At 36.2% G+C, this 26,322-nt stretch overlaps 5 protein-coding genes and 1 non-coding gene across 6 annotated transcripts; 3 read left to right on the top strand and 3 right to left on the bottom strand.

Annotated features, from left to right (window-relative positions):
* Window positions 1-1,650: 1,650 nt before the first annotated feature.
* Window positions 1,651-1,722, top strand: TRNAQ-UUG. Its single transcript has one exon. It is a non-coding gene; the product is annotated as a tRNA-Gln (tRNA).
* A 534-nt stretch (window positions 1,723-2,256) lies between these two features.
* Window positions 2,257-3,922, top strand: LOC109205877 (dCTP pyrophosphatase 1-like). Its single transcript, XM_019368637.1, has 2 exons — window positions 2,257-2,662; window positions 3,487-3,922. The coding sequence occupies exons 1-2, from the start codon at window positions 2,396-2,398 to the stop codon at window positions 3,712-3,714; spliced, it is 495 nt and encodes a 164-aa protein (XP_019224182.1). The 5' UTR covers window positions 2,257-2,395; the 3' UTR covers window positions 3,715-3,922.
* A 1,141-nt stretch (window positions 3,923-5,063) lies between these two features.
* Window positions 5,064-6,002, bottom strand: LOC109205870 (uncharacterized mitochondrial protein AtMg00810-like). The gene has a single exon (XM_019368631.1). It carries the CDS (start codon window positions 6,000-6,002, stop codon window positions 5,064-5,066), a length of 939 nt encoding a protein of 312 aa, XP_019224176.1.
* Window positions 6,003-7,290: 1,288 nt separating this feature from the next.
* Window positions 7,291-9,234, bottom strand: LOC109205869. The gene has a single exon (XM_019368630.1). The coding sequence runs from the start codon at window positions 9,232-9,234 to the stop codon at window positions 7,291-7,293; it is 1,944 nt and encodes a 647-aa protein (XP_019224175.1).
* Window positions 9,235-16,190: 6,956 nt separating this feature from the next.
* On the top strand, window positions 16,191-19,174 carry LOC109205875 (glycolipid transfer protein 1-like). Its single transcript, XM_019368635.1, has 7 exons — window positions 16,191-16,316; window positions 17,132-17,263; window positions 17,785-17,840; window positions 18,040-18,170; window positions 18,317-18,452; window positions 18,620-18,751; window positions 18,836-19,174. The coding sequence occupies exons 2-7, from the start codon at window positions 17,146-17,148 to the stop codon at window positions 18,869-18,871; spliced, it is 609 nt and encodes a 202-aa protein (XP_019224180.1). The 5' UTR covers window positions 16,191-16,316; window positions 17,132-17,145; the 3' UTR covers window positions 18,872-19,174.
* A 908-nt stretch (window positions 19,175-20,082) lies between these two features.
* Window positions 20,083-24,411, bottom strand: LOC109205876 (kinesin-like protein KIN-10A). Its single transcript, XM_019368636.1, has 5 exons — window positions 23,655-24,411; window positions 22,198-22,353; window positions 21,978-22,085; window positions 21,749-21,859; window positions 20,083-21,650 (listed from the first exon to the last, which is right to left on the bottom strand). The coding sequence occupies exons 1-5, from the start codon at window positions 24,279-24,281 to the stop codon at window positions 20,217-20,219; spliced, it is 2,436 nt and encodes an 811-aa protein (XP_019224181.1). The 5' UTR covers window positions 24,282-24,411; the 3' UTR covers window positions 20,083-20,216.
* Between the last annotated feature and the right edge of the window lie 1,911 nt (window positions 24,412-26,322).

Raw genomic sequence — 26,322 nt, 5'->3', positions numbered from 1 at the left:
TGAGAAACCTTTAAGAATTATTGACTGCATGATATTTTTTCTTTCGGTTGATAAGAAGAATGTCAAAATTGAAGTGATGATGATAAGCTTAGATAAGGGTAAAATATTCCAAATTAAAATGATAATGTTTTTGTATTCCATAAACAAAGACTTGAAAGGTATATTTACCCTTTTTCGCATCTCTCTTCATATAGTATGATTTACCTAGTGGAATGTCTACTCCATTTCCATGAGTCCGAAACTTGAATAGTGATTTTTTGGGCACAAAATATATTTTTACTGTTAAAAAAAAAAAGGTTACAAAACTACATAATTCGCAGTATAATACTGCGAATTATTAAAATAATAAATTTTTAACACACTTCGCAGTATAAAACTGCGAACAACACTTTGCCCACCAAAATAAAGAAGCAACGTTGGCTCCTAACTTCCTGTGGTCCCCTGTGTTACTTTTGACTTTTTTTGTTCATTTTTTATTCATATAATTCTCCATTGATTATTATTTTTTTTTACTTAAGTTTTTTCCTTAATATTTTAGTATTAAGGAAAAAGTATTGTGGAAAAAGTATTGTGGAAAAAACTAAAATATTAAGGAAAAAACTTAAGTAAAAAAAAATAATAATCAATGGAGAATTATATGAATAAAAAATGAACAAAAAAAGTCAAAAGTAACACAGGGGACCACAGGAAGTTAGGAGCCAACGTTGCTTCTTTATTTTGGTGGGCAAAGTGTTGTTCGCAGTTTTATACTGCGAAGTGTGTTAAAAATTTATTATTTTAATAATTCGCAGTATTATACTGCGAATTATGTAGTTTTGTAACCTTTTTTTTTTAATAGTAAAAATGTATTTTATGCCCAAAAAGTCACTATTTAAGTTTCGGACTCCCATTTCCATGTATACTCATTCTTGGAATGCGCACAAGGGATTTGAATTATTTCATTTCCACTCCCCCCTCCCCCACCCCCCACCCCCAAACCCCCACAAAATGTACATAAGTAAATAAATAAATAATAACTCAAAATGAAACTTAGTATGATTTTCAAGTTGATGTAATCTTTTCTAGTTCAGATATAAGTTAGAAACTTTTTCTTACGTTATTGCAAGAAATATAATTATTTTTTCCGTAGTTTTCAATGAAGAATGAATGTGCTATGTTTAAACAAACATCACGATCCAGCAGTAGCGTATCCAGGATTTTGTGCAAGCGGATTCAATCTTAAAAGTACATAACTTTAGTAGTAAAATAGTAGTTGTCAAGTGGGTTCAAATAAAATATTTATACAAAATTTACGCAACTTTAATCATAATTTATACATATACACACTATTATTTTTGATAAAGTAGATTCAGTTGAACCCGCTGGCCACCAATTGAGTCTGCCACTGCCATCCAGAGTTGTGGGATATATAGATAGGATCCTGCCACCTTTAATTAGAAAATTCGAATTTAAGCTTTGGAAAAGAAAAAGACACTTCCTCCTTTAATGAAATTTACCGGGTACGAATTCAGATTAGTCGGGGCAGCTTCGAAGTGAGTATACACCGCATTGGTTGGAAACGAAAAAAAGAAAAGCAACACTTATGGTTTTTAAGGGCACAAATTTAGTAGAAAATAATAAATAAAATAAAACAAACTGCTGTAGCAATCAGGTTCTATGGTGTAGTGGTTAGCACTCTGGACTTTGAATCCAGCGACCTGGGTTCGACTCCCGGTAGGACCTTCTTATTTGTTATTTTTTTCGTTCTTTCTCTCTCTATTTTGGGTCTTTGAAAAGACAAAAATTGGTTTTCCTTATTCGTTAAACTGAAAAGACTAATCAAGTTAATGAAATGACTAATTAAGCAGCAAATGAATGGTCTAAAACACTAGACAAACTCAATGGTTGGGCTTACTCACTACTCATATCCCATAAACATAAATCTTAAATAATCTAATGGTGCACAATGAGAGCTAAAGAAAGATGTTTAATTGTCTTAAGGGTGGCCAATCGACCACCTTTCGTCGAAAAATCATACTGTGTATTTAGATAATGATTAACTTTTAGAGGTTTATAATATATATTGAACATCCTATGTCGGGGAATTATTTTCACTTCTTTTAATTTTAAATACCCTTGAAAAAATTTCTGGTTTTGTCACTGTCTACCTTGTGTGAGATAGAAAGATTATTTCCTATAAATCTTCGGCGTTTAATTGAGCGGCTCAATTTGCACAAAAAGGTGTTTCACCTGCTCATCAATTTGCACTGTCCTTTCACAATAAACTGAGAAAATTGGAATACAATATTCTACATGGATGGGATGGAACATAGGAATCAATTGCATATAAAAACCAATATTTGAGGCTAGTATGCCCTAAGAATTTTGCTCTTCCTTTTTCCTCATCACTTAACAAATGCTATCATCATTGCACTTTTATGGTTATAATATTCCATTGGCAAATGTGAAATTTTCTCCTTTAAAATCCAAGATTAGGGCCTCTAGTCTCTTTGTAGGCAACAAATCTCACATTTACTTAGCCATGGAACAAGAAAGAAAAATGGAAGTTCAAGAGAGATCAATAGATATTAGTCTCAAAGACCTCTCTAAGCAGCTTGAAGAATTTGCTAAGGTTAGAAATTGGGAAAAGTTTCACAGCCCTAGGAATTTGCTCCTTGCCATGGTAATTCTTTTATCATTTTTTTTTTAACCTTTCTGCCTTTAATATGATCTTCCTCTTCTTTGACTCAAACAAGCATCTTTATCAAAAGACGAATCCAAGATTTGAACTCATTTTTGTTGTTGGTAAAAGATTTCTCACTGTATATAATAACCATTTGCCATGAAAAAATGCTTTAACTTAAAATATAATCCATATTTATTTTGATTAATGGACTAATCCAATTTTTTAGAATTACCTTTGTTGAAGGAGTAATAAGATTGATTTTTAGCTCTTTTCTAAATTAGTCTGATGAAGTTAAAGTTTATCTTTGGCCAATTATAGTATGTCTACACGAGGTGATGTCACCGTGGCGGAAGCAAGATTTTCACCGAGAGGATCCAAAAAATAAAAAAAATAAACATGTGAAGACGTCAAGGGGATTCAACATCTTTTATATATATATATATATATATATGGAAAAAGATTAACCTTTATATATGCAATATAATTTTCGACGAAGGGGTTTCGGCTGAACTCCGTTCTGTCCTTCTAGCTCCGCCCTTCGTGACAATAGCCATATAACATATGTATGAAAGTTAATACCATGCCAATATCATGTTTCCAACTTGGTGGCATAAATAAAGGCTAAGAATCATAACTAACTAATAGATTTCTGTTGCATCTAATTGGCATGTAACTACTTGGCACAATTTTGTACACAAGAAAAAAAAAAGCATCTCTCCATTATTCATGAAAAAAATTGGTTATGCTAATGAGTGATGGTGAGAATAGAGAATAAGATTAGAATATGATTCAATTATGTTATGTCAAATTGAAAATTTCAGGTAGGTGAAGTAGGGGAGCTATCAGAGATATTCCAATGGAGAGGAGAAGTAGACAAAGGGTTACCAAATTGGAAGGAATCAGATAAAGAGCATCTTGGTGAAGAATTATCTGATGTATTGCTTTATCTTATCAGATTGGCTGATATTTGTGGCATTGATCTTGGTGATGCTGCTACTAAGAAAATTGTCAAGAATTCTATCAAATATCCTGAGCCAAATGTCTTTTGATAAAAGACATGTTTTACTTATTGTTTGTGTATCACAAGAGTTTTTTTGTGTGTTTGGTGATGAAGGAAAAAAAAAATACTATATCATTTTGCTGAGACTAAAAATAAAATAGTTTTGCCTTTATTCTGTATTCAAGGCTTTGACATTTTTTTTAAGCTACTTTTGTGCATTAATTACGATGTTGTCAAAAACTCGAGTTTGCACTTAATTCCAAATTGTTATAAATAATTATCTAATGGTGGATGTCCATAACTTCTAAAAGGAGTAATACCCACTACTCTTCTCCATTATCTCCATAACTCTCACTACTCCAATACTTATATGGAGTCATGGTTGTAACTCCCATACCTCCATAACCTCCCCATGATCTCAAATGTTTAATGTCTTGTTTATGGCATTCTTTTGTATACCTCTATGTAATCCTATAAATAGAGGGTTTTGGCATCACATTGTACATACTTGAAACACTTGAATACATGGAAGAAATAAGAATCTCTTCTCTCTTGCTCCCTACATTCTTGTCTATTTTCTTGATTTATATTATTACTTTGAGCTAAGTTTCGTAACACGTTATCAGCACGAGTCTCTATTAAAATATAGCAATGGAACAGTAATTTTCTCACTAACTCAGCTCGGAATGTAGTGGCAACAATGGCGGATGCTCAGATCTGCAATCTCGAAGTTGCATGACAATGGAGGAGGAACATTCTAGAATGTATCGATTTCATTGCTTCTAAAATGTTAAACTTCACTACACACACACACACACACACACACACACACACACACACATATATATATATATATATATATATATATATATATATATATATACAGAGTAACGCACTAAGCTAGGAGGAAGAAGAGAAGCTAGCCTAAGCCACTAACTACCGGCTGATGGACAGTTGTCCAAACTTAACCACTAACTAACTCAACCACTAACCAACTATCTAATTAAGCTAATAATAATAATACAAGCAAATGATTAGCAATAATTAATCTCAACACCCCCCCCCCCCTCAAGTTGGAGGTGTTGCAAACACAGCCAACTTGCGTAATGTGGTGCCATGCTTGATCCCAGTCAAGGCCTTAGTCAGAATATCTGTCAATTGATCATCTGTACCAATGTGGTGGAGTTAGATCAGCCCTGCTTGTAATTGGTCGCGCACAAAGTGACAGTCCACCTCTATGTGCTTGGTCCTCTTGTGGAAGACTGGATTCCTGGCAATGTGAAGCGCAGATTGGCTATCACAATATACTGAAATAGACATTGAAAAGGGGACACTTAGTTCTTCAAACAACCTATTCAACCACACTAGTTCTCCCACCACTTTTCTTAAGGCTATGTACTATGATTCTGCGGAAGACAGTGAAATAGTTTCTTGTTTCTTGGACTTCCAACTAACAGGGCTATTTCCCAGAAGCACCAAGTAGCCTGTGATGGATTTCCTAGAATCTGGACAACTAGCCCAATCTGCATCACAATATGCTCTAATGGTGTAGTCTGTGTCTGTAGACATGAAAATTCCCCTAGTGGGATCACCTTTCAAATACCTAAGGAGGTGAAAGGCTGCTTTCAAGTGTGGCTCTCTAGGCTCTTGCATAAATTGACTTAGGTGTTGAACACCATATGCTATGTCCAACCTAGTGTTAGTTAGGAAATTTAGCTTTCCTACCAATTTCCTGTAGTATGTAGGGTCTTGTAGAATGGCACATTCGTTAGCTTTCAACTTCACTGTAGGATCTAAAGGTGAGGAACATGACTTACAGTCAAGGCAATTATACTCCTTCAGCATGTCCAGTACAAACTTCCGTTGAGATATGATCACACCATCATCTTTGTACATCACCTCTAGTCCCAAGAAGAAATGTAGCTCCCCCAGGTCTTTGATCTTGAACTTTTCATGCAAAAAGTCTTTCAAGTGTGCGATTTCTTCTTCATCAGTTCCAGTAAGCAATACATCATCAACATACACTGCAAGGTACACCAATGAGTGCCTATTCTTCTTGTAAAAGAGAGAATAATCATTCATGGAGTATGTATAGCCTTTTGAGCATAAGGCCTCAGTCAATTTTGCATACCACTGTCGACTGGCTTGTTTCAACCCATAGAGAGACTTGTTTAGCTTGCATACCAGTCCAGGTTTGTCCACAACAAGCCCAGGGGGGATTTGCATATATACTTCCTTATTGAGGTCCCCATGAAGAAAGGCATTGTTTACATCTAGCTGGGATATGCACCAGCCTTTCTTTACTGCTGTGGCTATCAATGCTCTCACTGTTGTCATCTTCACTACTGGGGAGAATGTTTCTGTGTAGTCTATTCCTGCCTATTGTGTGTAGCCTTTCACAACCAACCTGGCCTTGAACCTTTCAATACTACCATCTGCTTTATGCTTCACTTTATAAACTCACTTGCACCCTATTGCTTTCTTTCCTGGTGGTAGAGCTACCAAGTTCCAAGTGTGATTGGAGTAAAGAGCTTCAAACTCCTGTGTCATTGCAGCTTGCCATGCAGGATCAATGGTTGCTTCCTCATATGATGATGGTTCCCTGTCATGAAAAACATTTCTCACAAGAGCTTGACTGTTAGGAGTTAGTAGATCAGAGGCAACATGGTGGTTCACAGAAAATAATGCACTAAGGGAGTTGGTGTTTGGCTTAAGCTTAGGCAGGGAATGTACATAGTCCTGTAAGTGACTAGGTGTTTTATGTGTTCTTGATGACTGTCTCAGTTGTATAGGTTCTGCAGGAGACTGTTCAATATAGCTCTGTGGTGAAGGCTGTGCAGGAGAATTAGGTGACAAATGATCATGTGTAGGTGACATGAAATTAGTTGTGTTCTCAACATTACCCCCTTGAACATCCAAATGATCAGATGTTTGTTGTGTATTGTCTGTACTATCAGAGGGTTCAATGAAAGGAATTGAGTAGGGGGCACTAGATTGGGGACACATGTCTAAGTTGGTTGCAAATGGGAAGATATGAAAGTGACATCTCTGGAAACAGTGATTTTTCTAGTGGCCAGACTTAGGACTTTGTATTCCTTTGTGTTGAAAGGGTAGCCAACAAAGACATGTGGTGTTGTTCTAGGTTCAAATTTATCTCTATGGGGCTTAGGTACAGTAGGGTAGCACAGACACCCAAAACTCTTCAAGTGAGAATATTTTGGCTTTTTCTTGTATAGCAGTTCATAGGGAGTTTGATTATTGATGGAAGTGGAAGGCAATCTATTTATGATGAAGGTTACACATAGAATGCATTCCCCCCAATAATTCTGGCGTAGTTTGGATTGAAAGAGGAGAGCCCTGGCTGTCTCAAGGAGATACTTATGTTTTCTTTCCACCACCCCATTTTGTTGTGGGATGTAAGGGCAAGTCCTTTGATGTATGATGCCTTTAGACTGGAATAACATGGCTGTTTCTGTGTTGGTAAACTCCAGTCCATTATCTGTTCTCACACCTTTAACCTTTACTCCAAATTGGTTTTCTACCAAATTGAGGAATCCTTTGAGGACTTGATAAGCATTGCTTTTACTAGAGAGAAGGTGAGTCCATGTAGTTCTGCTAAAATCATCTACATGGTCATGAAGTACTTATACTTGTCATGTGTGGGCACATGATATGGTCCCCATAAGTCAATGTGTAAGAGCTCAAGAATCTTATTGGTTGTACTAGTTTTCTGAGGAAAAGGAAGTCTTTCTTGTCTGGCCATTGGGCAAATGGTGCAATTGAAGGGCTGTTTGGAGGAAAAGGTTACAGGAATAGAGGGAATGTTCTTCATTTTCACAAAGGGAACATGTCCAAGTCTGTTATGCCACAAAACATCCACATGGTCTTTAACACACATATAAGAAGAAGAACTAGAGCAATTAGAAAAAAAAATCTCAAAAGGAAACTGTCTTTCATTGCCTGCACTTGGACTATTTACAATTGAGGATGAAGAAACACACTTATTGGCATGAGGTGTTATATTCACAACAGAGTGGAGTGGACATTGTGTGTTACAAGTGCAGTGAGTGATAGGAGTGGACATGAAGTCAGTGAAACTTGCTCTAGGACCTGTACTGTTGTTCTTCAAGCACCTTGGACACAGGATGTAGAGCCCATCTTTGACTCTACCAATCACCAGAGGCCTCTTCATTGAAGGGGCCTGCAGTATACAATAAAACTTGATGAATGCAACAAGACAATTGAGATGAGAAGCTAGAGAATGAAACGNGAAAATCAGGTTTGATTTTAAAAAGAAAGGGTACCANTCTATGATCTCAGGAGTAAGTGCAACACTACCAATCTCAGTCACCTTCACTTTATAACCATTTGGGAGAATAACAAGCAGGGGATAAGGTAAGGTTATTATATTGGTTAGTAAGGATCTATTGAAGGTCATGTTGTTTGATGCCCCTGAATCTATAATCCATGAATCAGTCTTATTTTTGAAACATTCACATGAGAGTTTCCCAAAATCGATGGAGGAGGTGCAAGCAATTATACCTGCAAAGTTTGCTGATAAGGTGTTGACATTGTCTACGTTGTCTCTCACTCCTCCTGTTTGGAACTGTTGCAGCAGGTTCACAAGTTGACTGTATTCCTCCTTTGTGAGACTGACATTTTGAGTATTGCAGTTCTCATCACTAGCATTTTGAGTGTCTGTGGCTGCTACATGAGCATTAGTTACTCCTCTATTTCCCCTATTGAACCTGGCACCTTGATTTGCACTTGAATTATTCCCATGGTTATAGCTTTGCCTTGGGTTCTGATTGAAATTGGAAGCTTGGTTGTAATTCAGGTTTGGATTCTGGTTCTGATTTGAGCCTTGAGGATAGACATGAAGCTTATAAAATTTCTCTTTTGTGTGACCTGGTCTTTTACAGTAATCACAGAAGGGTCTATTCCTGTAGCTTTGAGTGTTGTTAGGAGAATAATTTGTTCTAAAAGATGTTGTCCTGCTTGTGTTGACATTCAGGGCTGATGACTCAAGAGCTAAGTAGTTGTGAGGTTTAATTTCCCTTTGTCGTTCTTCCTGAATCAATAGTGAGAAGGCCTGTGCAATTGTGGGAAGGGGGTTCATCATGAGGATACTTCCTCGAACAATAGTATAGGCCTCATTCAGCCCCATAAGGAACTGTATTAGCCTTCTATCATGTTCTGCTTTGTGCATATTTTCCTTTGCTCCACATGTGTAGTTGCATGTGCAATGAGATTTGGCAATCAAGGTATTTGTGTAGTAGCCAGTGATGTCGAGTGCTCCTTGAGATAGGTCGTTAATCTCCTTTTGAATTTGGTAGAGTTTTGTTCCATTTGTTTGATCATATCGATCTTCAAGTTCCTTGCACAATTCGACAGCATCTGTCACATATTCAACACTATCTGCAATATCCTTTTCCAAAGAGATCAAAATCCATGAAGTTACCATATCATCACATCTCTCCCACAATCGATAGCTTGAGGAATCTAGATCTGGCCTTTTGCAGTCACCATTGATGAAGCCCAGTTTATTTTTCACAGAAAGGGCTCTCATCACACCTCTTCTTCATGAGCGATAGCCAAAACCATCAAAAGGAACAGGAACCAAAGCTATTACCAGATTGTCAGAGGGATGCATGTAAAGAGGACTGCTAGCATCAATAATTGGTTGATAGAGAGTTTCAGTCACGGTAGGTGCAGGTCGTTCAATGTCTCCGTCATTAGCCATTTCTTACAGTGTAAGATTCAAACGAAATTCGATCAACTCAGAATTTTAATTTCAAAAAAAAATTTAGAGGAGTAATAGAGGTTTCAAGAGGAAAAACTGTTGTATTTGATGAAATCGAGGTCTGTGTGCACTCGATTAGAAAAGCAAAAACAAAACGAAGATTACGAGATTAGATTCAAAAGATCTAAGAAATGAATTGAAATTCCTAACCTATGCTCTGATACCATATTAAAATATAGCAATGGAACAGTAATTTTCTCACTAACTCAGCTCGGAATGTAGTGGCAACAATAGCGGATGCTCAGATCTGCAATCTCGAAGTTGCATGATAATAGAGGAGGAACATTCTAGAATGTATCGATTTCATTGCTTCTAAAATGTTAAACTTCACTACACACATGTATGTATATATATATATACAGAGTAACGGACTAAGCTAGGAGGAAGAAGAGAAGCTAGCCTAAGCCACTAACTACCAGCTGATGGACATCTATCCAAACTTAACTACTAACTAACTCAACCACTAACCAACTATATAATGAAGCTAATAATAGTAATACAAGCAAATGATTAGCAATAATTAATCTCAACAGTCTCTAACCAATTGAATTTGATTTCTTCCTTCTTCAAGAATTTCTTTATAGAAAAATGGAAGAGATGGTATCATCATAAATTATTGCAATGGGATGGGAACTCAAGCAGTATATTTGATATCACAACATTTGTTGGTATAGCTTAAAGGTAACAAAGGTATAGCTGTAACGCACAAACCTTTATGCTATATTTCACTACTTTTCCAAAAAGATATGGTTTGTGAAATCTTGGTTTATGCAATTTGTACTTTATGGAGTTACATATCCACAAATATGTTACTGCCATCACATAAGATAAGATATTTAAAAAAAATGCACGTCAAGTAGTCTTGTATAGAATAGTTCTTAAATCAGAAACTTCCTATGATCAATAATTAATAAAAGCTAAAGATAAATTATGATTTTAAATACATATTGAGCTATATTTTTAATGAATAGTAGGCAGTGCTTGCATAAGAGATGCACTTCATTGTAATTGTCATTCATCCCTTGGATTATATTCCTTTTCCTGGAAATAGTAACTATTTATATTAACTACAATGCATTTCCTTTTGCATGATTACAGTGAAGGTAAGTAAAGTTCTTTGCAATTTTATTTAAGTTATTTAAATTCGGACCGGTAATACTTTTTAAAGGCTCAAGGGTGAGTCATAGTGCATTTTGGTCTATTATGACATTGGATAAGGGTAAGACGTTGGGTTCAAGTCCCAACGCACCATGAGAAAAGACATCGGGTTTGAGTCCTGGTGCAACATGATGATAAGAGTTGGGTTCGAGTCCCAATGCATTATAGCCTTACATGCCTTTATATGGGTAAGGCATTGGGTTTGAGTCCCAATGCACCATACTGATGATCTAATGATGACTAATGAAAATAATTTTTCGTGACTGTATGCATGTACGAGGGCATGGCAAGCAACGAATAATAGTTGTCATCACTATGGTAACTATAAAAGGAGAACAATAAGGGTTCTCGAAGTAATCCTTCAATAGGTGAAGGAAATATTTACCATCAAATTGGTATGAAAAATTTATAAAGCACGTCGCAATAATTATATTCCATTCTTTGAAGAGAATGTGACTTGTGCATTGAGAATGCAGATTCATTCCTGAAGGTGAATGTAACAATATGTGATAAAAGTAATGAATAAAGACGTGCAATGCATGATTGGATATACATCACAACTCACCTCTAAGGGAGGTTTGAGAGAAAGAGAGATAACGAATATTACTGTGTGGTTACATGAATATGTCATTGGTCGCGTACATGTGGTACGCCAAAAAATAATTTGACATGTCTTATAAAAAGTTATTAAAGGGAAAATTAAAGCAAGAAAAGATTTTGCTTATGATGATTTTGACCATGACAATTATTATGATAAGATAATTTTCTCCGTGGAGGAAAAATTCACCACTTGGATGGTGTTATAAAAAATCTTGTAGTGCAAAATTATTGAGAGCTCTAGAAGAGCGAATTTGTTACTACCCGAATAAATAAAATTATTCATGGCATTGGTGGTGGTAAGTCTCAAAAGAAACTTTTTGAGTTTCAAATGTATTAGCCAAAGTGGTTGGCATATTGAGACTATAAATGAAAGGAATATTGATTATCTTCATATTACTATAACATATCGGGTAAATATGAAGGTTACCCCATTTTTCTTCTATTTGTACTACAGACGTATAAGCATGATGATGAAATCACATGTCATAGTAAATTAAATATTTACTGAAATAAATATCAGTTGGCATGACCGGTTGGCCATCCTGGTTCAATTATGATGTGAAATTGATTGAGAATTCACACTGGCATATATTGAAGAAATTATAAGATTCTTCAAGAATTCTATTGTGCTGCTTATTCTCATGATATACCAGCTAAGGTTGGGATTGAATTCCTTGATTTCTAGAACGAATAAAAGGTGATATATTTATGGGCCCAGTCACTGTGACGACCCAAAGGGTCATTACCTGTTTTCTCACTCATCATATGTCTCCGAGGCCTTCAAAACCTCATCTAGGCTTGCCTCGATTTGCGTGCGCAGTTCGGGCGCGTAGCCGGGAAGCTTAAATATAAATTCTGTGTAAAAAAAATTGATGAAATTTGATATTAATATGAATAAAGTTGACTTTGATCAATATTTTGGGTAAACGGACCCGGACTCGTGATTTGACGGTCCCGAAGGGTCCGTAGAAAAATATGGAACTCGGGCGTATGCCCGGAATCGAAATACGAGGTCCCGAGCCCGAGAAATGAATTTTTAAAAGAAATTATTTTACTGAAATTTATATGGAAATTTGAAATGAAAATGGATTAGAAAGCGTTGGTATCGGGCCCGTATTTTGGCTCCGGCGTCCGGTACAGGTCTTATATGTGGTTTAAGCGCTTCCTGTGAAATTTGGTCGAAATCGGACGTCGTTTGACGTGTTTCGGACCTAAATATCTAAAAATAAAAGTTTAAGAAGTTTGATGAAAAAGTGATGATTTTTAGGTTTGATTCCTCATTTATGATGTTATTGTGGCGATTTAATCGCACGGTTAAGTTCGTAGGGTGTTGTTGAGTTAGTGTGTGTGTTTGGTTAGGAGCCCCGAGGGCTCGGGAGTGTTTTCGGAGGTGGTTCGGGGTGTTTTGAACTTAGGAAAAATTGCAGAAATGTTCAGTTCTGATATCTGGTATGTTGTTCTATGCGATCGCATAGGAGCTTCCGCGATCACATAGTGTAAATCTTGAATTGCCCAGTTTTGTTCTATGCGATCGCACAGTAGACTCCGAGATCGCGTACCTCAGCCAATTCCTTCTATGCGATCGCACCCTTCCCTCTGCGATCGCAATGTACAAAACCCAGCCTCCATCTTAACCTTCTATGCGATCGCATTCACCAGCCCGCGATCGCAGTGCCCAGCCAGCCTTACCCTATGCGATTGCAATCCCTCTTCCGCGATCGCATAGGGCATTTTTGCCCAGTTATTTTAAAAGCCTAAAAACAGAACAGTGACGGGATTAATCCAAATTTCACACGAGCTCTTCTTCTCCACAGCCCCTAGGCGACTTCTAGAGCGATTCTTCACCAAATATTCTTGGGTAAGCATTATCTAACTCGTTTTCTTCATTTTCTATCATCATCCATTGAAATCCTAGGCCTAAACCATGTAATCTAGGGTTGAAATTGGGGGAAATGGGTAGAGTTAGGGTTTTTCGATTTTCTTCGATTTAGACCTCGTTATGGGGTCGAATTTGAAAACAAATTGTATATCCGGACTCGTGGGGGAATGGGTGATGTAAAAATTGGTTCTAACCTCGGGTTTTGACCAAGCGGGCCCAGGGTCGATTTTTGGAATTTGGGAAGAAGGCTTAGAAAACTATATTTAGGCATTGGGTTTGATTTGTTTAGCTTATATTAATGTTGTAAAGTCGTTATTTCATAGATTTGGTTGAGTTGGAGCCGAATTCGAGAGGAAAAGCGGTCGTTGTGGATTGATTTAGCCGTGGAAGTTGAGGTAAGTGTTTGATCTAACTTTGGCTTGAGGGAATAGGATTAGAGTATTATTTGCTAATTGCTAAATGTGGAGTACGGTGTATAGGCATGGTGACGAGTATCTATACACCGGTGTCTAGCATGACCGTGAGTCCTTATTTGTGCTTATTTGGGATTCTGTAGTGACTCTACCTTGTTTAATTGATGGTTGCTATATAATGTGAACAGTATGAAAAGAAAATATGACTTGTAAACTCCTTGGAGCGTTGGCTCGACTTATGACTTGGTTAGGAAGTAAGAAATGAACGAAAGAGAAAGAGATGTAATTATTCCCTTGCCGGGACGTGTAAGTTATTGTCGTTGCTCCCTTGCCGGGAACTAGCGGTTTACTTGTATTCTCCCTCGCCGGGATAGTTGAATTGATACTTGTACCCTTGCCGAGAAACCACTTATATATTATGAAATGGGATCGTGTGGCACGCCGACCACTTATATATTATGAAATGGGATCGTGTGGCACGCCGACCACTTATATATTATGAAATGGAATCGTGTGGCACGCCGACCACTTATATATTATGAAATGGGATCGTGTGGCACGCCGACCACTTATATATTATGAAATGGGATCGTGTGGCACGCCGACCACATTATATATTATGAAATGGGATCGTGTGGCACGCCGACCACTTATATATTATGAAATGGGATCGTGTGGCACGCCAACCACTTATATATCATGAAATGGAATCGTGTGGCTCGCCGACCACGTATTCTGTGTTAGAAGAGATTAGTTGTAGTTTTCCTTATTTATTCCTACCGTTCTATTTTATCTGTTATCCCCAAAAGCATGTTTCCCTCCCAGTCTTAATTATTACTTTCCGTTGTTATTTTTTGTAGTGTTTGTACATATATATCTGCACAGGTTGATTGGTAGTCCTGTCTAGCCTCGTCACTACTTCGCCGGGGTTAGGCCAGGCACTTACCAGCACATGGGGTCGGTTGTGCTGATGCTACACTCTGTGCATCTTTTTGTACAGATCACAGTACCGGAGCAGGAGCTTTTGGACAGCAGTAGGAGCATTGGGAGCTGACTTTAGTCCAGAGATTCCCGAGGTAGCCTTGCTGACGTCCGCATGGCCCAGAGTCTCTCTTACCCTTATTTTTCGTTTGATTTCCTTTGTATCGGATCAGACAGTACTATTTTTTTATTCAGACTTTGTATTTAGCATTCTGTAGAAGTTCGTGAGTTAGTGACACTAGATCTGGGTAGAGATGTATTTGAGCTTCCGCACTTGGTTTCAGTTATTTATGTTTTGAGACTTCCGCTTTTATATTAATTGTCTCCTCTTTCTTTATATTGTTGATGTTGTCAAGAGAGGTATTAAATTAATTGGCTTGCCTAGCTCCTATTAGTAGGCGCCATCATGACTCCCGAAGGTGGGAAATTCGGGTCGTGACAAGTTGGTATCAGAGCACTAACGCACCGGATCCCATCAGAACTCCGAAGTTAAGCGTGCTTGGGCGAGAGTAGTACTAGGATGGGTATTGTGGAGACCAATGGGGTCGACTTCGCCACTTTTCGTCTAGAAGGATCCGCCTACACTTGGTGGAGAGACTATTGTTTATCCAAACCAGCAGGGTCGCTAAGTTTCGTAACACAAATTTCCTTGAACATTTTTTTATAATTGTGGTGTCCTTGCCAGCTTGCGTGTACATCGACTAATTTTACGGTTCTGTTAAAAAAACTTGGATTGATGGGAAGAAATCATCTAGTGATTTTATGGTTTTGTCCACCAAGACTTGGATAGATGGGAAGAAACCATCTAGTGTTTTTGTTTTTGCTGGGATTTAAACTTGAACCTCATGGTTCTCAACTCACTTCATTTACCATTATAGGCTTGTAAAAGCTCAAGTTGCACTTAATTCCTATTTTCCTTGACATAATTGCAGCAACAAATACTATGTATCAAGTAAGTTGAGAAGCGCTATGAATACCCTAAACTCTAAACCCTAAACAAATACTATGCAGAAATTTTTGTAAACGGTGTCAACATTTGAAGAACTAAACAAATAAATAAATCATTATAACCACAAGTAGTGCCACTTTTCATATTTAAACTTATTTTTCTTATTATCTATACATACATATTTATGAAATTTTTTGACGAAGTAATATCACGTAATACCATTTAAAATAAGGTACCTATGCCCCTGATCATGTCGCTCCATATATTCAGATATATTCTCTATCGTGAGGGTCCATATAGACTGATAGTGTATTTTGGAACCCACCTCCTTTATCATATTTGGGACCAATGATTTGAGTTTAAAAAAAAACGATTAACTAAAAAGACATTTCACTTTTATTATACGCACCTTGTGAGCAAATATGACCATTCGTCCGACTGTTTTTTCCATGTTCGTATTGATGAAATTTGGCCAATCCACGAGAGAGAAAAGATTCTGATTATATTACGAGTTCCCTACTACTTAATTTTAGTATTTTAAACTTTATTCCAATTGTTGAAAATAACACAGAAAAATGTAATAGCACCTTAATTGTGCCTAAATAATAGAAAGAGAAAATAAATTCCACTAACCTACATGACTCTTTCCGCACATATCGTAGAAGCAGCGGCTAATTTGAAAAGCCGTTATTAAACGTGACAACCACTCCCTTTTCTCTTTATGTGCATTTTTGTCTACTTTACTAACAATTAATTCTAATAAAGATTATATCTCATTCCTCATAAAAAGATATGTAACTGAAAAAATACACACAACATCATCTGACCTGCAACCTTATTGTTCCACATCTAAACATTGAAATCCCAGGTTCTTTTCTTTTTAAAATCATTCCTGTTATATTTATGTACTTTGACATGTTATATGATTTGTTTTCTCCAGTTTTTCTCTTGTTTTCTTCATATGGTTTTTCAGCTGTCAGTATTTATATACAAAAGCATTCGCTTATTGGGGAAAAGTCAATATACTTTTAATGCCGAATCAAGAATAGCTAGGACCGAAATTAAAAGATCTCGTTGAAATTGTTCGTTTGGAAATTTTCCAGGACCGGATCTTATTGAAATTGTTCATTTGGAAATTTCTCAAAAAACTTATCGTAGGTTCTTCTCACTATCGGAACAATAGGGTCGTTATGTTCATTAATAAACTTGTATTGTCTAAGATAAATTGCCCCTCATTTTTGGTCATTGTAAATCTTTTAGAACCCATAAATATGGATTGCAAGGATTTTGATAAAACAATATCTTTAGTGGTCCCTTGTAGGCAAAGATCACTTTTAGCCCGCAACAGAAACTTTTTACATCCCGGTAGCCACAGAAGTGTATATAATTTACATATTTTTTGTATATAACATATAGACATGTATATATATACAAAAGATATACATTTTTCAGCTATTATTTTGAGGGCAGCTAAACAGTGTCATTTTCCCTTGTTTTTTTTTTTTTTGTTTACATCCTTTGTTGTATATGAAACATCATTTCTGTATAGAAACTGGCAATCCAATTTGCTTGTTTCAAAAAAAAAATCTGTATAATCATTTTCATTCATAAGTTTACTGGCATATTCTGTAATCCAATTTGCTTGTTTCACTCATTTTCATCCTTTGTGTTTTTTATGTGCAGTAAAATAGGCAAATATGGAGGGAACACTGTTTTCCCCTGCTTTGGAAGGAATGAAGCATGTCAAGTCTGAACATGGGGAGCTGATGACTAAACCTTTCTTGGAAGTTTGCAAACTTGTATTGCCAATTCTAGGTTCAAAACTTTTCTCTAAATTTATCATGATTATTACTCTGTGATTTTGCTTTCATTGAGCTAAGGGTCTATCGGAAACAATCTGTCTAGCTTCACAAGGTAGGGGGTGAGGTCTGCGTATATACTACCCTTCCCAAACCCCACTTATGGAATTACACCGAGTATGTTGTTGTTGTTACACTTCTAGTATCGAAACCAATTTTTATTAGTAGAGAATATTGCATGATAAAGTTGCTGCCATGTGACCAGGAGGTTTACGGATTCGAGCCGTGGAAACAGCCTCTTGCAAAAATGCAGGGTAAGGCTGCGTACAATAGACCTTTGTGGTCCGGCCCTTCCTCGAACCCCGCACATAGCGGGAGCTTAGTGTACCAGGCTGCCCTTTAGAAAAGATTGCATGATGTTAGTACATTCACCACTTTAACAACCTTTTGTGCTAAACTGGTGCATACTTGGATTCTCATAGATAGATGTATTTGTGTTATCTGAAGTTTTTTAACAAATTAACACCCTGATGCCAGATAAATTTGGAGCTGCTATGACTGTGGTTAAATCTGACATCAATGGAAATATATCGGTGAGTTTGTCATTTCTTTGTTTCTTCTGTTTAAATATTACAAATATCGCAACTTGTGTTGCAGATTTCATGTATAACAGTATCATTCAGAGTTCTTCTTTTTGAAAACCTACCTTACATTGAACAATTTGAACAATACATGTACCTTAAATATCTTACATTCGTCCTAACGATGAATATAATGTTTGTTTCCTTACAGAGGTTAGAATCCAAGTATAATGATAACACGTCGAGATTCAACTACTTGTACAGTTTCGTTCAGGCAGAAGTTGAGATAAAGACTGCTAAATCTTCATCTAGCTGTACCAATGGTTTGCTATGGTTAACAAGGTACGCGATTGTTTTTCCATCCTCGTTATGTAGCCCTTTCCCTTTGTTGCATAACAAGCTTGCATTTGCTTATTTGATGAACAAACTCTACTTACATAATGTGTTAAGATAAGTCAGACTAATCGATCATTCTGCTAACGCTGCAGAGCCATGGACTTCATAGTGGTACTATTTCACAATTTAGCTCAGCATCAAGATTGGTCAATCTCCCAAGCTTGCAACGATTCTTACGCCAAGACATTGAAGAAATGGCACGGATGGCTTGCTAGTTCAAGCTTTACGGTACTTTCTTCACTGTGTTGTCCATCTAATAATGACCTCATACCAGAATTTCACCTCTTCTAATGTATATATGTGAATCGCTTGTCTCTTGTCATAGCAGCTGTAAGTACATTTTGATCTTTTGTACCTGTAAAACGTGCTAACGTGTTTCTAAATGTGAACCAAAGGTTGCCATAAAGCTTGCTCCAGATAGGAAAAAGTTCATGGAGGTTATAGGTGGCAACGGTGACATCTATGGTGATATGGAAAAGTTTTGTACGACGTTTTCGCCTATACTTCAGCAAATCCACAAGTTTCTGGTATGACATTAATACTCTTTTCAAGTTTCAGACAAAACTACGGTTGACTTAAGTTTGTGAATGATGCATTGGTCTTTCGTGCAGGCTAGTGTTGGCTTGGACGGTATGAAAGCTTCATAATCAACTTCTTTCTTCAACAGCTACTTCTCCAGTTTCAGCATTGTTATTTGTCCTAAATTTTTCCATCATTCAGAAGTTCGAAAGTGTAGATCTTCACCATATTTGTTGATTCTATTTTCATCTTGTCCCAATTTTTCAACAGCATTGTTATTTCTCCCAAATTTTCACCACATCTGTTACTTTTATATTCATTTTGTCCCGCTAAAGTTTTATGATATTTTCTGGCCAGCATCTTACTCCTCTAATGTTTCTTCTTTTTGACAAAAGTTCACAATCAGAGGTGGAGCCAGGCATTCGAGTTAATGAGTTTGGGATTCTAATTGTTTTAAGTTATTGGGTTCTAAATTAATAATTTTTATATATTCAATAGATTTTTTAAGATAAATATAGGGTTCTATCCAAAGCTACTGGGTTCGGCCGAACCCGTTTCCGGTACTCTAGCTCCGCCACCGTTCACAGTGAGTTAAAAAGAGCATGTGTGAACTATGTGATTAAACTATCTATAAATTAATATTCCTCACAAGCCTAATGCCATTTTCATGAGTTGGAATTGATTTTTAGAAGTAAACATATGATTAGTTCGCCTACACTGTATCCGGGATGGTTGCTGTTGATTAAGACAACTTGGGCATCAGAAACTCTTCTGTTACCATTTCATTGAGTCTCAGTTGTTACTTGTTAGATCAACTTGTGAAGTTCATTTGCTGCACGTTCAAGTATCCGCATCAAGTTTAGAATGACATATCATGCATCACTAAACTCATTTTGCTATCTTGTTTTCTCAATCTTTTTACCGATAGTTTGTGTGTGCGTGTGCCTGTGCCTGTGCGTGTGTGAAGGGGAGCCTTGGAGCAATGGCAGAGTTGTCTTTTGTGTGACCTATAGGTCACACGTCCGAGTCGCGGAAGCTGCCAATAATGCTTGCATTAAGGTTAGGTTGTCTACATCACACCTCTTAGGGTGCGGCCATTCTCCGGCACCTGCGTGAATGTGAGATGCCTTGTGCACCTGGCAGTTCGGAGGGCCACACAACAAGGGAAGAGTTGCAGTAAAAAAAAATTGGACATTATTTGCTCAAACATGCAAACTAAGCGTAAGGTTAACACATTTGTTTGTTGCACCATACTGGCAGCTGAGAGTAGGCGAAGATTGAGCAGAATTTTAACTACATAGACCCAACTACCAATTTTCTGTTGTGTTAGCAAAACTAGTTAATCAAACTCAAGTCTGAATCACTAAGTTAATCCCATACGAGTACATATGCAATGTACTCAAGAGCAAAATATCAGAATGTCACGTGAGATTACATACATGATTCACACAAAATCAAACATATACATATCAACTAAGAGTTATTGACATATCTTTTCACCGTTACAAACGGTGTTCTACTTAGATGTTCTCCTACTTTGGGAGAAAGTCCAGTAGCGACTTCTTTGATAACTGACTGTGGAGTTAATAGACCAGTAGGGTTGAAGTTCTCCTTTGAATCATAAGAGCTCTTAAACATTCTCGTCTGATTTACTGATGACTTTTTTATAGTCTCGGGATAAACTGATGGCGAATGATCCTTGGAGAAACCTACTGATGGAGTATGAAAATCTTTTGCAGCTCCGATTGTCTTAACTGTAGGTGATGAGAAATCAGCATCGTTAACATTCTTCTCTGCATGTTTCGCTGGACTTATACTATGATGAGAAAGCTCTCTATAATTTCCACAGAGTGTGAAGATGTTCTCAATAAGCACTTTTCTAGAAGGCGCTGCACCCATACAAACATCGGTGTCCTTTGATAAATCACTGAAATCATCAGGAACTGGTCTCAAACAACTCGTGTCATGATTTAGCAGACCCGAACATATTCTTTTTTCCTCAATGACCTCCTTCTGCACCTCCAATTCACCATCACCTTCTTCGTCCTCTTCAAATACAGTGCTCAGGCTAGCTTTATTGGCGAAATGTGGCAACCCAAGATTGACAGCAGGATCTTCAACTTCTCCTGAATTGCCTATGTTGGGATAGCCCAAGATTGCTTGAAAAGTGTTACCACCTTCAGGTTTATATACCAGTATATCACGTTTTCCGTTGTCCATATCAATTGATCTGTCCAAATCCATAGATTTTACCATTCCTGCAGCATCTTCAGAGTAAATATCCTGCAGTCTTTTCGCGAAAGTATTTTCCTCCACTTGTACTGATGATCCACTTTCAGCCCTAGAGCGGCGAAGCTCAGCTTCCATCTCCTCCAAGCGCCTCCGTAGCATTTCAAATTCTTGTTGCTGCTGGAACATTCTTTCTTCCATCTTCCTCCTTTCCATTTCAACAATTTCATTTGCCATTTTCTGACATTCTTGTATCCTCTTTTCCAACTCACTCTTCAACATCTGAGTTCGCTCGTTCACTTTAACATTGATCTCCTCCTCAGTTATCTCCGTTCCCTTTCCTTGTACTAACTCAAGTTTGGTCCTCAGTGTAGCAATTTCTTCTTCTTTCCTCATAAGCTCTTTCTGAGCTTCATTACGCTCTTTCTCTTTCAGCTTGTTCTCCATCTGAAGCTTGTAGATAAACTGGTCCATAACGGCAATCCTTGATCCCAAAATAACTGCCGATGAGGAAGAATCTTCTGAACCTTTCTCCTTCAACGGCGTATGAGGGCCACGGACAATACATTTCGCTTTGGCGCCATACTCTAGAGTAGAGATTGTCTTGTGGAGTTCTTTAGGATCCGGGCTCGCACACAATATCATGAGAATTTTAGATTTGTCGTCTTCAAAAGAATCCTACATAAAATATAGTTGAATCAACGTCAGCAAGTCTACGAACAAATTTTAAAAGCAATCTGCCCATACTATATAAATGGTATATACATAAAATTTACCTGTAGGAGCATTGTTAACTTGCTATCTCTAAACGGAACATGAGAATCGCCATTTGCAATTGATTCAACAACCCTCTTCAATGCAATGTTTCCCTGGTTTATTTTCGCAGTCTGCAATATTTAATACCAGTAAGACAACAATTATATCAACGAGATGGTCATATATTTTGAGGTACTTTAAAAGGAAAATCAGATAATAAGCGAGCTAAAGAGAATCCAGAACTCTTACCTGCATTTTTGCTTCCAAACCAGTTTGACCAGCTTGTTCAATATTCTCAGAACCAGCCATGTCCACAAGCATCAGTCGCCCTCCCACTGTTGGAACGTCAAGGATTATCTGTACAATGACATTTTAGCCGCCTTTAGTGAAATTGAAGACGAATATGCATAGCTGAAACTAGAAATAAAACGAACTTATTTCCATGAAAATGTGATTAAACATATACTACCATGCAGTGGCTCCGAGAGCTCCTCTCATTACACAGGGTACTCTTTACGATTCTTCTCTTTTCCACTTTCTGGATCTCTTTCGATATCTTTATAGCTTCAGTCCCCGAGATAAAAGTTGCATTTTTTGCTTTTTTGCAAATAACTTCCAGCTTCACCTGCAAAGGTAAAGGACAGGACCAACATTGTATGGACATAAAAATCAGTAAGCAAAATCGTACCTCCTTTCTCATATTTAAAGTTTCACATGATAGCGAACTTAAGTTACTAACTTCTGAGTATAAACGTCTGTTAGTCATTGATCAACAATGAAAACGACACCTCATTCTCATTGACATTTTCTGTATAGGTGTTATTTATGTCGAGCGAGTTTAGGTAAAGCACTAGAAAGTTACTGACATTTCGGAATTTAACAAGACCGCTACTATCCCAAGTCAGGTCGGGGGAATACTAAGGAGGGAACATAAAGGGGATTCATGTTTTATGTGATAACTACATTGAGCAATTGTCACTTAAATAGCAAAAAGCACATCTGTATATCACAAATTATAGAAAGTCGACTGGAATTCATATTAACATGAAAACTTAAACAATAAAAAACCTTAATAATGGCTGCTACAAGTTCAAGTACATCAGCCAGCGCATTTTAAATACAAATAAACACAGCTATCATGTGAATAAATTAGCAAAACGTTTCTCAAACCAAAATTATAATGCTAAGGCTCATCAGTTCAGGAGCAGAATCAACAATACAGAACTAAACATGTTGTACTAAAAACTCAAGAAACATATCAATACAAAAACAAGCTACAGTCAAAAATATCAGATAAGATACTACTAGTCTATGTCTACATATATCCACAACGGTGCATCAACTGTCAAAACATTGCTAGTAGAAATTCTATTTTTACCTTAGAAGCACTAGCCTTGGACTAACCAAAACCAAATCTTCCACCACTATTAGTCGTCGATAACAAATCATAAATTTCCTTAGCATTTCGGTATTTAACAAGACCACTACTATCCCAGTCAGGTGGGGGAAATACTAAGGAGGAAACAATAAGTGGAATTATGTGAGAGAAAATATATTGAACTACATTGAGCAAATGTCACTTAAATAACAACTAGCACATCTATTTAACACAAAACTACAGAAAGCCAACTGAATTTGCTATTGACAAGAAAACTTAAACAATAACCTAATAATGGTTGCTATAAATTCAAGTACATCAGCTAGCACATTTAGAAACTGGAGCATTATAAGCATTTTCCTTGATACAAATAAACACAGGTTGCATGTGAATTTACTAGCATAACTTTTCTCAAACTCAAGAAACATATCGATAAAAAAACATGATACAGAAAAAAATATCAGATAAGATACTACTAGTCTATGCTACATATATCCACAACAGTGCATCAACTATCAAAAATTGCCAGAAGAAAAATCTATTTTTACCTTAGAAGCACTGGCTTTAGACCAACCAAAACCAAATCCACCACCACTATTAGTCGTCGATAACAAATCATAAATTTCCTCATTATATATCTCCAAAACAGTAACCTGAACAAATGTGCCAACACCAACTTTCTCACTATTCTCATCACCCAATATATTCTTCAATGACCTATACACAATACCAGGCTGCTTAACACTCCCAAACATAGTATGACTTTTACCAGCACCAGTTGGTCCATACATCATTATTGTACATTTATCACCTAATTTCACTCCATCAATTCTTGACTCCACAAATTTCTTATAAAACTCATCAAGATCCTCTTCTTCAGACAACGACACGCCATCAAGTGTAAAATCTCTACACCCTATGTCAGTCCTAACGCGTAAGGACCGATGATCTGAGTTTACTTGTAATGCTGATAGAAATTTGTCCTTTTTATTATCAGGGTAATCACGAATACGACCTATAACCTCAACCGGGTGCTCTGGAGGTGGCCCTTCTTTTGCTGTTGTAGTGAAGTTTAAACGATGTTTCGATTGTGGGGTTCTTGAATTAACAACATGGCATTGATACAATTTTGATAATGGAGATGGGGTTATCTGATTCTTTGGTGTAGGAGCCATTGAAGAAGTAAACGAGGAGAATAAACCCCAGAATTCAAGAAAAGATTCAAACTTTGAAATAGGGTTTCTTTTGATTACTGATTGGATTCAAATTTAGATATTTTTGGGAGAGATAGAAGAGCTAAAAATGGAAAAATGGTTTTGAAAGTTCAAATGTTAAAATTTAAGTCTGCAACCGGGTAGAGTAACGGCTAGTTTCAATTTTTACTGGGCTTGGATCGGTATTCACCTAATTGGGCAGCCCGAGCCGAGTACTACCATTTACCTCTCTTTTCCCTTCTAACCTTTTTTTCTTTGCAGCTTGATAAATATAGTAATTAAACATTAAACAGCCTGATTCTAATATTCTAAAGGGGTATTATCACTTTTAGCCCATGCCAGAAATTATTTACATCGAGTAGCCGAAAAAATATATAGAACTTGTATAATTTTTATATAACATATAGAATGTATCTATATATACAAATATATATATATATATAAATTTTATAATTTTTTCGGCTATATAGTATCATTTTTCCTATTCTACATCTTTTATTCTTCTCTTTTGTGTTTTTCGATTTTAAGTTTTACACAAAGATGAAGAGGAGAAGAGACGGTAGAGACAAAAAGGGCAAAGGAGAAAGAAGGTTGTATTTATACATGCATTTAAATTAATGAGGAATGGTTTAGTATATAATAAAGCTGAATTGAGGTGTAGATCAAATATTTCTTTTAATTTTAAAAAAGGATGCTTTGTGCACAATGATTAACATAGATAGTAGGCGAAACATAAATGAACAAATTTAATTTCACCTGACATAAAGAGAGCGTAAAGCAATAAACAGCCAAAATGTTAAACCATTTATCCTCCCGTAAAGAAAGGTACACTGGGAAATTAATAAATTAGGAGATAGAAGTACTTTTTTTCAAATAACTTACATTTTTTTATTCTTTCTCCGTTTGGAAAGTCACCCGTTAATTAGAATTGGTGTAATTACTACGATAGTCATTACACAGCCTAGTAATTACGACGACTTCTATGTTTGTCATAACGTAATTACAGTGTAATTACAAGCGTATTGTTTGCACAAGTGTAATTACACATTTAGATTAAATGAAGTCATTATCAAAATTTAAAAGTTAATATAATAGATATATGCCTATAAATAATTTTTTATAAGTATAAATGATATTAGTTTTGGTATTTAAAATGCATATTTAATTTTTTGAATATACACTAATTAGTAATCATATATTTGTTACCTATATTATATATTTTCTACTCCATATTTAATTTAATTAATTATAAAAACTAAAAACGTATGTTATATAAGAACATCATGGAATGCATGTTTGATAAAATAAATTAACATTTATAAATACAATGCCATAACGTTATGCAAATGTTCGACAAAACTAATTTATCAATTCTAGCTAAAAAGATAAACAACATGCAATGTGAAATAACAAGCCAATACTACTAAAACAAATAAATTGGAACCATAAATATAACACAATTTCAAGATCCCAAAAAGAAACTGTAACATATGTCAAATTCCAACATAATAAAAATAAATTCCAATACAACCTAAAAATAGGAAACACGATAAGTTTATAACCTCATTCAGCAACGAAATTCTACTTTAATGACATCACTCATTATATGCCAAGTTTATTAATGACTTATTATTTCTAATATTAGGAGGTGTAGTTTCAAAAACTAGAATAATAACGTAGTTACGCTAAATAAAGAAAATAAAATAAATAAAAAATAAAATATACGAGCAATTACAAGGAATCACAAAAAGTAAAGGTAGAGAAATAAAAGATAATAATGTACAAAGAAAATATATTTAAAATTAAAAAAGAAATTAAAAAGTAAAAATAAAATAAAAAAATTGAACTAATGGAAATAAAATTTATAATGAAAATAAATTAAAATAAAAATAAAAAGAAAAGAAATTAAAAAGTAACCTTGTAATTATACAGTGTAATTACCACTAATTCTCACCTTTCCCTGGAGAATTGGAGTGTGTAATTACACCCAATTCCATGCTGA

This window comes from Nicotiana attenuata, unplaced genomic scaffold (assembly GCF_001879085.1).
Source record: "Nicotiana attenuata strain UT unplaced genomic scaffold, NIATTr2, whole genome shotgun sequence".
NCBI classification, from domain to species: domain Eukaryota; kingdom Viridiplantae; phylum Streptophyta; class Magnoliopsida; order Solanales; family Solanaceae; genus Nicotiana; species Nicotiana attenuata.
The sequence above is the reverse complement of the archived record's forward strand: the minus strand, read 5'-3'. Positions and strand labels throughout refer to the sequence as shown.